The sequence below is a fragment of the Phoenix dactylifera genome, chromosome 14 (assembly GCF_009389715.1).
Source record: "Phoenix dactylifera cultivar Barhee BC4 chromosome 14, palm_55x_up_171113_PBpolish2nd_filt_p, whole genome shotgun sequence".
Taxonomy (NCBI): Eukaryota; Viridiplantae; Streptophyta; class Magnoliopsida; order Arecales; family Arecaceae; genus Phoenix; species Phoenix dactylifera.
The window spans coordinates 18,666,595-18,679,308 of record NC_052405.1 but is presented as its reverse complement, the minus strand read 5'-3'; the positions used below and the strand labels follow the sequence as shown (position 1 = coordinate 18,679,308).

Below are 12,714 nucleotides of genomic sequence, written 5' to 3'. Positions count from 1 at the left end.
CCAAACAAAATGATAATCAACAGCTGATTATTTTTCTATCCAGTTGATAAATTTACTAAAAATCAAGTTACACTGCCGCATCATCCGTGGCTCAAATATGAGGGCTTGTTGTGCACAAGGTTAAAGGAAACGAAGGGATATGCCAAACTAGCATAAATCAAGTTTTGGTTTCAAAGTGAGTAAAATAATGCTTCCGCCAATAAATGCTTTAAACTTTCCTAATTTGGTTTCTCTAAAAATATGTTTCGCTTTCACATTAATTAATAAGACTTTAACCGACATGCATGCCCTTCCCTTGAATCATAATTGTTCTTAAATGGGTCATGTGTAGGTGACTTAGCGCGTTATAAACACTTTTCTAATGATCTTAATAATGTGAATATTTTTCCCCTCTATAATGTTAATAATTCTTCCTGGATTCTGCAGTGGCACAAACCTCGTGCACTAGGAACCCCTTCTTTTTTAGCTTCCCTATTTTGTTTATACAAACTTCTAAAAAATTAGTTTCACACATGAATGAAATGGAATGTATGATAATTACAACATCAAATGAGGTATCATGGGGAACTAGGATTTGGGCTTACTTTGCAAATTTCAGCATCAAAACCACAATCCAAGAGGATCAGCATCCATGCTCGCTGTTGTTCTGAAAGCCGATCTCTTGGGCCTTTCACTTCCACAAGCTTTGCTTGACCCCTGCCCATATCTCCATGAAAGCGCCAGAGCAACAGGTCTGGCATGCCACTAGACCAACTCCTGTAGTCTAGTGAGAGATGACGGAAGAGAGCAGCCAGACGGCGGCCTCCAATGCATGAGACAGCAGCTCGTAGGTCAGATAGAGAATGTCTCTCCCACTTGACACCACGGCAAGCTGTCCCAAAATGCAAGCCCCATGAAGTTATCAGGATCTCGTCAGCCATACCATCATGTATCTTTTGTAAGTGAGATTCTATAAGACTCTTTCTTGCCACATAAAAGTCATCCGTATCAAGGTCTAGTGGAGCTGTCTGCAAAAGTATAACACTACGATAGAACCATCACTGCAATTAAATTGGTGAAAGAACTGGGTTCTTTTACTACATGTAAGTGAGGACAAAATCAGTTAATTATTATTTGATAACGTTTAATGGCATCTAAGAATGAACCTTACGTTACCAGTGTGCAGTTCATACATATAGAAACTAGAGAATGGTCTAAGGAAGTTCCAATTATTTGGTCATCTGAAAAGTCTCACATGCTTCTGTCACATAAAAAGTAAGATAATGATAACTTCAGAAGGGCTAATCATATAGCAGTTTAATAGAACAAGACACAAGGACTATCACCGCTTGATACTAACAGCTCTTGGCTTACAAGATCTAGTCATTTGTTAATTACTAGAATTAAACTCCTTAGTAGTTCTGCGAGTTTAACTGGTCTTGAAACTTGTCTGATTAAACCATCAAACACAAAACAAAGAAACCAAGTCTGGAGGCAACTATGAAAGTTCTGTTGAGAAAAGAAACTAAATAGAATAGAGCTGATGTACTGTGCTATGGGCAAATGGATAAGTTCTAATGGTGTCAGAAGTATGCAAGCAGATATACCACAGCTTATACCACAATGCTTTGCTGAAGTATATACAATCAATTTCACAAGCTTTAAATGCATAAGAATCTATTTGACATGAACGTGAAACCTTAAGAGGTATACCTGAAATCTGGACCGGAAAACATCAGGGATGTTGGAGAAAATAACATCCCACATGAGAATGCCAAAGAAAGTCATCCAAATGCCACTTTCAGAATGGACACCCAGCCACCCACCTTCACCAGCATAATATTGCAGGGCTAGCTGCTCTACTCCACACAGCTCACCATCATAACCATAGAATAAATTTTTTGTTCCTGTTTCACATACCAAAGGTCTTCCCCGAATGTAGACCTAAACCAACAAAATGTTAAAATTTCAAAATGATGATAACATTTTCTTTTGGGATACTATTTCCATCTGACTGGCATGCAAGAACTATCTACAAGTACAACCATAAAGGTGAAACAAGAAACCCACTTCTTTGATCTTCTGCTTAACATAATCAGCATAACTAGGCATCTTCCAGCGCCGTGGTGGTTTGCCTAAGCGCAGTACCCGTCTTTGCAGTGCCACTTTTGAACCAGCACGAACCCAGGAATCCAGTATCCCTTCTTCAGCAACTGAAAGACTTTCATTAAGACGACCAATATGTTCCAGATCAACAGAAAGCCTCAAGGTCCAATAACCCCTTCTACTGTCACAAGTAATTCTGTTCAATAAACCCTTCAAAAGTCGTATTGCATCTTCATACCTAAAAAAAGCAACCAAAATCATACATCAACAACCACCATTGTCTGCTGCACCCTCCCAAACAACAGACAAGCTGGAGGAGACACTTTAGCTTAAATTGAACAAAACCAGCCAGATACTACTTGTTGTATTACTTCCTTTTGTATAAAATTGAATTTATATTGATACTGAAATAAATAATGTGACAAATTCAAGTGAAAAGCAAATTTCAAAATGAAAATCATCTGAGTACATCAGTGTGCTCATATGATGTGGGGTTGTTAGGAATTCCTTTAGAGATTCCAAGGACGATTCTCAGTTATAAAGATTTATGAAATAAGACAAGGGTCTTCTGTTTATATACAACTCCTCAGCTCACAATCGAACATCGCCTACTCCCCTCCCTTTTGTGGACACTTTCCAAGCCCAGAAGAATGTTGGGGGAGTTTGGATTGCCTGAGCTCAAGTTCTGTGACCAATATGGTAAGTTTACCTGTCTACCAGACGGTCTTCTGGGTTTCATGGCAGGTCCTTCCCTTGTCCAAATTTGTTTAAGCCAAAAATGCCACACCAACTAGGGTGTTAAAATCGCGCTGAGAGTTGGTCACAGAACATTCTCAAGATTTTGGTGGATCATATTGCACTTCACAAGGCCAAAGCCAATATAGATGGCATAGAGCTTGTTACTTGATATGAAGTTTGAACAATATATGAAAGGACATATCTTTTTCCTGGTTGTGAAGCAAGTTTGGATCCAGAATTTAGCAAGGTAACATTGTACATTGTACAAATTGGATAGACCTACAGTGTTGTGCAATTATTGTCCTTTTCCTAGATAATTTTTCTTATTTTAATAATGGAAACCATGGAAATGACATGTATTCCACATAATGAAAAAATGCAAAGGTCTCATAGACACCAACATGTATCATCTTACAAGTCAAATATGTTTTCATGCAACTATCACTACTTTTGGAAATAATTGCCTATCTTCAAAGTGAAATAAGTTTAATTTCAAGCATATTCATCCATCCACCATGATGGCAAACAAGGTGCACTAAACCAACCCAAATCGGAATGGTATCGGTTCGGTTCAGGGGTCCACCATGATCCCAAGGCTCAATGCCCGAGATAAGATGTTAAGAAAATGTTACCATGGTGCCCGGCCTAGTCAAAGAGTAGTAGAGCCTGTCAGGGTGGGAAGCCTAACCCAACTACCCAACAAAGCCATGCAGGCATGGGTAGCCAGGAAAAGAAAGTAGTTTCTTAGAGTAGCAAAAAGGAAATGAAAGAAAACCGTAGATCCTCTGAAGAGAGTTGATAAGGAGCATGTTCACTCAAATTCTGAGATAACTAAGATAACTGAGCACTTGGACGACCGGTTGCCCACATCATCTCACGATACGAGTGATGATGATAATGATAGTTTGAGCAATGATGCATCTAATAGCCATGGAGGCAGTCATCGACATGGCAGGGTGAATCAAACTCAACCATCCGATCCTAATTAATTCATCGGTGAGTCGTAGTTCACTCATGTCATGCAAGATACAAATCACAATACATGACCTAGAGCCCGCGAGGATATGATAGCAAACAGAAAACTGGCTCCTCAATTGAAGATGATATAGCATGCAGACAGTCCCTGGACATATTTGAATCCTCATTATAGATTGGATCTTATTCTGCACAACTAAGGCATGACCAATATGGACATCCTACATCAAGGAACATAACTAAAATATGACCAGTATGAAAATCATACATCTAAAACATCGTATTTGAGTAGCGACTACCCTCCACAACTTCAGTCATATTATGGGTCATTTTGCTACCACGATCTTCTCGTCGGTGGAATGGCCAGCATAGAATTAGATAAGATTAGTATCGAAGTGGCTATCTAGAAGGCTCTGATTATAAAATGCAAGGGTGGGCATGGTATTTAGGTTGGAGTTAGATCCAAGGCCCCCATTACAAACAAAATCCCAATGTCTACGAGCAGTATAGACATTACACGAGGAGCTAAATGTCAATGTTCAAATCAATTTGAAATATGTAATTTCAAGATCAAAACATGCATTATCTATGTTAATTATTGAAATTGCATCCATTGAGCAATCATACGGTCTCTCGAGACCAATATGACATAATATCTTTCAAATCATAATTTAAACATCCATAAACCTTAAAATATTCTCAAAACCAAAGTATTAAAAAAATCCAATATGGTTGTACCGAATAGGCATTCATTACCATATCGAGTATTGGTATGATATGACTCGGTATCGTACCATAACTAAGCAGTAAAGTAACCGGCATCGAAGTGACAAACCTTGATGGCAAATCCTATTCTCAATTGCATGCCATTTGTAACTTATAATTAGCAAATATAACAAAGAATCTGATCTAGAAGAGGATTCATTTAGTACATCTTCTCTTTTAGAATTGTAGACGTAAGGGAAGCAAATTATACATCCAATTGAAGAAAAGGCATGGATGTTTCAGCCACCATCATTCCCTTGCATATTTGGTTAAAGAGTTTCTCGCATATTTAGATAATGCAGCCAAAATTTTGATCAACTACTATTTGGTATCAAATTTCTCACTAGTGGCAACTCAAGAGTTAAGGTAGCATCAGTTAAAATACAGCAAAAATAACTCTTTAGTGAATTTAAAATCCATCCTCCTGTGTAACTTTGGTATGCACTCCTATTATTCCCTCTTAACTTCTCTGTCTTGTTGTATATCCTTTCTCTCATCCTCTTTACTAAGCAGGTTAGCTCCCTTCCACATGCACATGCAGACACAAACAGAGAGAGAGAGAAAGAGAGAGAGAGAATCTAATGAACTTGGTTGAAAGGAAACCAAGAACTTCTTTAGTTTAAATGTCATGTCTTCAAAAAGTTACAGTTTCAGTTATTTTCTTTTATATTTTTGGCATAATATTTATTAAAACCTGTAATTTTATAAGTAATTACAGCGATAATCATAGCTCCAAAGACTCTTCGAACTCACTAATCAGCGATTAATTTAATGATCTATCTTTATTTTTTGGTAGAAATGATGATCGAATGCTTTAAAGTATGGAAATTCCTCACATTCTAATATATAGCAGTACATATTGAACTAAAAATTGACAGAATGAATATCTTAGTTTGCTTTACATATGGACGACTTGATACATCCCATCCTATTGTCATAATAATTTTTTCTTATAAAAATTGTCTATGGTGATATATATTATCAGCAAGCCTTATTGGAACAAGTTGGAGTTGGATTTATGACTTTTTCATTCTTTTCTCTTGGAGTTTTGCACTCATTACTTCATTTTAAGTAAGTACTACATCCATTACTACTTTACCATCATTTATTGGTGAAATCCTCTTCTCCACATCCTCCATAGCCATCTTATTTTAGGTGCAAGCAACTGTGTAGTACAAGACCATACTCTAATAGACCAACAATTTCTTCAAACATTGAACTCAAGTTCCTCAATTTGCTCAGGTGCTTTTGATAGTGCGCAGACAGCAAGCTAACATTTTGAACATGATCAATTGAAATTGCTTCTCAAGCAAAGGTGGAAGCTCTTCAAGAATAAGATCTTCAAAAATCTTGCATGAGTGTCTATTATCTTCTCCAAAATAGGAAGTGGCTCAACCTCATCCAAAGTCATGACAAGTATATTAGATTTGATGTCAAAATGGATTGTGTTTTAGAACACGTCAGGTTGAAGATTTTATCATAAGAATCATATCATATCCAAGTAAAACATAGTTACAGACTTATAAATTAATTTTGCTTTTCTCCAAGAAATTGCAAAGTGATCTGAGACAATACAAAGCCGAACAGCTCCATTTTATCGAAGAAAAAATAACATACATCATTAATATGCAAACTATAATTAACAGTTTGATGTATGATACACATAAGAACAGATAGCCAAATCATTTGGTGCCTAGCTGTGCCTATCTTCATAGCTAGGTGATGCACAACCTTATAATAGATCATACAGGATTGAGAAGTTGAATGATTTCAATCATGCTACTAGGATGGGAATGTCATTTCAATTGTGCAGATAATTTCGATCATTATTATCAGGGCTCATCTCGTAGCTTGATCAAGGCATGTGTGGATAATCCGTGACTAGTTTCGAAGTCAAAAAGGATTGCATTTTAGAACATGTGGTTGAGGATTGAACCATGAGACATTATATTAGATCTGAGTAAAATATGGCTATAGACTGGATGTATTCTTATCCACAAAATTGTAAAATTAGTTTGGACATAGTTCAAAGTGGAATGACTCCAATGAATAGACATTACAATCACATATATTATCAACCTACAAACTATAATTGACAACTGGAAACTTCTACTTGGACTATGGGCATATGATACTTGTAAGGATAAAGAGCCTAATTGGTTGGTTTCTAGTTTCGCAACTAGGTGAATCCCGAGCTTTTGCTCGATCTAACATCTAATAGAAATTGAACAATTTTGAACATGCTTCTATGACAGGAATGTCCATTCAATTGTGCAGACGATTGGATCATTATTAATGGGGTTCATCTCTTGTTAAGACAAGCATTGGTAATCGAGGATTAGTTAAGTTATAATGAATGGATTAGATCACATCACATTGAGGATTGTACCACGAGATATTATATGAAATTGGAGTAAAATATGGTTACAAATTGGTTGTGCTCTTGTAAGGAGATCTCACAGTGACTTGACAGATAATATGGAGAGGAATGACTCCCTTGTATCAAACTTATAGCCATGTTCATTGGGTGTACAAACTATAATTGACTGTAGGAAAATTATATTAGGACTATGAGTATATGGCACATGTAGGGATAAAGAGCCTCATTGGTTGGTGCCTAGCTTCATAACTAGGTGAAGCCCAAGCTTATGATCGAATACATCAAATGGAAACTAAATGATTTTGATCATGCTTCTAGGATGGAAATGTTGCTTCGAATGTGCAGATGATTCGGATCATTATTTTCAGAGAGCGTCTCTTATTAGATTCAAAATCAAAATGGATGGTTTTTTAGATCATGTTTGGCTGAGGATTGGAAAATGAGACATTGTATTAGACCAGATTTTTCACACATTTTTCACATGGAGTGTTGGAAGTTTGACTGAAAAAAGTAGAGAACTAGCGGATATAATGATATGCTGGACAATCAACATTGCTTGTGTATAGGAAACTAAATGAAAAGGTATTAAATCCTAGGATATTGCTGATGGTTATAAATAACATTGGATATCTAAGTAAGGAAAATAATACAATGGAGTTGGAATAGCAGTGGACGGAAATAAGAGATAAACTTGCATATGTTAAAAAAGATAAATGATAGATTAGTAGCTATTTAATTAGTTTTAGATGAAGAAATTACTAATCTACATTGTGCTTATGCACCACAAGTATGCTTAGAAATGGATTAAGAACAATTATGGGAGGAAATGGATGGATTTTGCAAAGTATTCCTAGAACATAAAAAATAATTATAAGTAGCAACCTAAACGGGCCTGTATGGAAGAGCAGTATAGGATGCGAGGATGCATGGTGGATTCAACTTTGGGAATAGGAATATAATGGAGGATCAATTCTTGAGTTTGCAATAGCTTATAATCTAGCAATTACAAACACATTTTAAGACGAAAGATGAATATTAATAATCTCTATGAGTGGATCACATTTGTCCCAAATAAATTATTTTTTTTCAAGAGGAGAAAGATCAACCTCTAAAGAGTAAGGTGATACCAAGAGAGAGCTTAATCACTAGGGCCAGAACTCGGCTATAAAATTTTTCCAGAGATAGTCTCTCTATTGCCTGAGCCTGACCTGGAAATACATTTTAAGCTTCGGCCGAACCTAGGCCTATAAAATTTTTTCAAGCTCCAGGCCGAGTTTAACCTAAGCTCAAACCCGAGCTGGCCTCAAAGCTTAATCAGGCTGGCACAAATCTAAGCCCACCTCTCTTTGGCACAAAATGAAGGATAGAGAACAGGGGAGAGAGAGCAAGAGTCAACAAAGAGTGAGAAAGATGAAACTAGAGATTGGGAGGGACAGAGATAAAGGAGGGGCGAGAGAATAGGGAGAGGAAAGATTGAGAGATCGGAGAGAGATACAGGAGCCGCCGATAAGTAGGGAGGGAGAGAGGAGAGGTGAATAGTCAGATTGGAAGTGCGCTCGGGTTTCAGGCTAGATCCAGGTGACGTCCGAGCCATGATGAGGCTAGACCCAAACCTAGCCCAAAATCTATTCATGCTTGAATTTTAGACCTACGGATGACATGTTTCTCAAATCAGGCTCAAAGCTGTATGAAAAACTAGTTCCACCCAAGGGGCCTTGGGCTGATCCAAGCCTATGCTCAGACTCGTAATGCATACTAGACTTGATGTATGTAATAAGCGCAAGTAGAAAAGAAATTAATAAATATCAAAAATAATATGATGGAATTTAAAAGGAAAAATGTTATATCTTTTAGCAGTCAGCTATTAAAGGAGGGATATTACAACCTAAGGAGTAAGGACTAAACCAAATAAAATATGGGATCAAATGACACACTGTACTAAGAGGCCAGTAAAGATGTTCTAGGAGAGTAAAAGGGAAAGAGATAAATCTAACAGATTTAATGAGATACAGGAGGCAATTAAGATAAAACATATTTGCTTTAAACAATGGCCAGGAATAAATCGTGTTAAGGACTTTGTAAGATGCAAGGAGGCTATGTAAGGTGCAAAAAGCCTCATAAACCTAAATATATAGCATATAAAAATTTATATAAGAAATTGGGTTTAAAAGGAGATAATGAGAGTTGCAACATAGATATAGTTAAAGAGAGGGTATCTAAAGATATTGATCAAGTTAGATGAATTAAGACAAAGGATTGCAGATATTGGTGAACGATGGGAAAATCAAAGAAAACTAGATATAATATTCTGAAAATTGTAAAATAAGGATGTACAAAGAAATCTTTGTCAAGGACATGCACTTAAGGAGGAGTCAAAGTTCTACTCGTACAACCATAAAAAAAATAAAGTGGAGGATACTGGAGGTTTGTCTTTAACATACTTCCAAAAAGCTTGCATAACTTGTATGCTAGTTTTGACATATTGGACACTTTTAGTGTAGTGCCATAGTGATGGAAGACCAAATTGGAATGGCCTACACTACATGAGCAGACCTGATTAAAAGGTTCGATAAGGAATATCATAAAACAAAGATAAAATTTTGCTGATTGAAATATGATGGCGAATTAAATAGTATTGGCAGTAAATAATAAATAATAAGATCAATATTGAAAATAGTATCAATGGAGAAAGAGAATAGAATTAACAGAGAGAGATAAAAAGATATAAAAAAAAGAAAGATGAGACAAAAGGCAGTCGAACCAAGCACCCAAAAAAAAAAGATTCTCCAATCATCACTTCTAGGCACTCGAAATGTAGGCCACGTAGAAGGCCAATCAATGAACTATCCTTTCCTGGTTTCAGTCCAATTAAGACTCAATTACATTATCAAACAAAATCTAATAAAATCCCCTTAACCAACTAAGTAACGCTTAATAGGACTCCTAAATATGCCAGGCACTATAGCAATCACTATTCAACATACAATGATGCGTGAAACAGTAGCTGAGCCCTTAATAACTTTAAAACTAACATAAACACACCACATTAAAATAAGAATCAAGAGATCATAAATCTGAGGATGTTGAATGAAATTTCATTTGTCTTGCTTCACAACATTCCTTGCAGTAGGATAGGTACCTAAAATACCTCGCTTGCTGCCCCAACTCATGATCTCAATCCTTCATTGGCTTGAACAGTGATTTGAGCACCCTTAACGGGGATTTTTGTAGTGATTGCACCCTCCCTTGGGCCTTAGCAGCTGATCTTCACTGATTGCTGCATCAATTCCCCCTCACCCACGAAAATTTGACCCCGTCAAGTTGGGAAAGGGACCTGACAAGCCATCTCCACCAGACATGTTACGGAAGGAATGTCCCATACAAGGTTTAGATATTGTTAGTTCGCTCTTGAACTGATCCATACTATTTTGATAGGATAACTGGATTTGTATGTAATCGATGGATGCAGGACATTTGTTCTCTCTTGAACTGGTCCATACCAACTATACCATTTGTGTACTAGTAGTTAAGGCACACCAGCATGGTCAACACAGACTGACACATACTTGTAGTTTTTGTTCTTGTTAATATAGACCATTTTGGTCCATCCCAACCATACCAGTACTATCCTATTCCATTCCAAAAAAGTATGAGGCACAGTACCAGTTTTTAAGTTCTGGTCTCGGGCATGTACTTTAACTTCACTGGTCAAAGATCTTTGGCCGGTACATTTGTCATTGTAAGGCCTCCATTCTGGAAGGTGTATGTGTTTGTAAAGCCATCACTTTATACCTTCTAATCAAAAAGCCATATCTACCCGAGAAGTATGTGACACACTTTAACTAGCAGTGCATCACACTGCTTTGTGTCCACAAGCCCAGCAACTCAATGTGAGCAAACATGTCTCATGGACATTGAGGTTCATGTTCTTCACCTATGCTACCTAGTAAGGACTGGGTGGCGGCTCAGTTTGCAACTTCAACTTATGGATTAGCATCTTTAGAGATAGCATTTGTGCAGCTCCTAAAATAAATCACCATGGCACATAACTGCCCATTGCGAAATATTACTTCATGTCTAATCTTCTTGATCATCTTATTGATGTGTAGTCGAAAGAGCTCAGCGAATGATGCAATGATGTACTTCATCTTCATCACTGATACTCTTTTCTAAATCACTTTGTTCAAAATGAAGGTAGACAACCTCTTTGACCTTCTGTTTAGGACTGGCATCAGCAATGAGATTGGCTTTATCAGCAAATGTCACTAGTCGCTTGAAGCATTATGCGAAGTGGCCAAATCCTTTGCATGTCAAGCAACGGATTTCAACACTAGATTTAAAATTTGCATCCTGCTCAATATATATGCTGGCTTTTTGCTAGCTAAGGAGGTTGTTGTTGTCTTTGATTGGCTCTAGTATTGGATGTTCAAATATAAAATTATTGGATTTGGAAGAAGCAATATCCGCCGAACCGGTACCGGGACCCATACCGGTCGACGTCCGGTACGGTTCAGTACCGGACCGAACCGGTGGGCATGTTGGTCGGTGTCGGCATGCCCTATTTTTTTTGGGGTGGAGTTCTCAAAAAAATTTAATTGGTGAACTTTTTCAATGAATTTAAATCTAATTTGATGTTTTTTATGTTTTCTTAATGTTTCTTTAATATTTTTTTATGTTTCTATGATCCCAATTTAACCTAGATGATGCATCTTATTGCTTTAAAATGATACAAATCATAAAATAAACATAAAATATCCTCAAATCAAATAGTGACGTGAAAATTAGAATATAATACAATTAATTACATACATTTAAAGTCCAACATACATACCGATATCTAAAATCGGATCGAGTGATGATATCTCTCGTAGATATCCGGATAATCAACATAGTCAGGAGGCACATCAGCTCACCACTCTAACCAAGCGGCGTTGTAGTCTTATACGTTCATTCCATAAGAAATACGTGCCGGATTATAAGCACTCTTGGATCTCTCGTTGAAGCTATAGCTTAAAAGGTATCTTCTGGCTGATAATATGGCTGTGGAGGGGCCCATCCAAATATGCCGGTAAGCGGTAGCAAAATCTGATCTATAAGATGCTCTGGGCTACGTATGGTATTAGCCACCGAAAGATGCCTCAGATGCACCATATCTATATCCGTATCCGTATGGGTCATAGGTTGTCAGTGGCTACGGATGATAGGATCCAGTATACGACTCAAAACCTGATACGTCTATGAATCCTACTCTATGTACGAGGCCATCTGCAGCTGCATCATGTCCTCCTGAATGATCTCGAAGAGCCCATCTCCTATATGCAATCGTATGCTCGCGGGCTCTACCAGATCGTGCGTCGAGGTTCCAATCCTGTGTAGTATGCGTAAACTGAGACTCACCAGTGAATCGAAGAACATCTTGCAACTGTCTCATAAACAGTGGTCTTCTATCCTCCACTTCCTTTTCTCTGGTCGGCAGATCTATGACCACTAGAACTGTCATCGCTGCTGCACTTGATCTCTAAATCGGAGTGTACTGACTCCACACTCCCCATTAGAGTTGCAAATGCCTTTTGTTTTTCAATTTTGATATGCTGTGCGGCTGCTTTCTTATCCTTCGTGCCCCTCTTTGCCTAGCTACGTTGAAAGAATATATGTCGCCCTCCTAACCAAATCGATCAGATAGTGTAATAGCCTCGTCTAAGCATCTCTCGATCACATCTCTGAGAAGATGTCTCGAACAAGGAGTCATGTAGTGACTGGCTCCCTATAGC

General features: G+C 37.5%; 1 protein-coding gene across 3 annotated transcripts in view; it reads right to left on the bottom strand.

Annotated features, from left to right (window-relative positions):
- Positions 1–362: 362 nt before the first annotated feature.
- Positions 363–12,714, bottom strand: part of LOC103697507 (fanconi-associated nuclease 1 homolog) — a 93,802-nt gene continuing 81,450 nt past the window's right edge. For 2 of the 3 annotated variants that reach the window (XM_039133863.1, XM_039133864.1), the window contains exons 13-15: positions 2,050–2,323; positions 1,693–1,923; positions 363–1,007 (exon numbers count right to left, since the gene is read on the bottom strand). In XM_039133863.1, coding sequence (XP_038989791.1) covers positions 558–1,007; positions 1,693–1,923; positions 2,050–2,323 — 955 coding nt within the window. In that variant the 3' untranslated portion in view covers positions 363–557. Of the gene's footprint in view, positions 1,024–1,692; positions 1,924–2,049; positions 2,324–12,714 lie in introns of all 3 variants that reach the window. The other variant, XM_039133865.1, reaches the window with a different exon arrangement.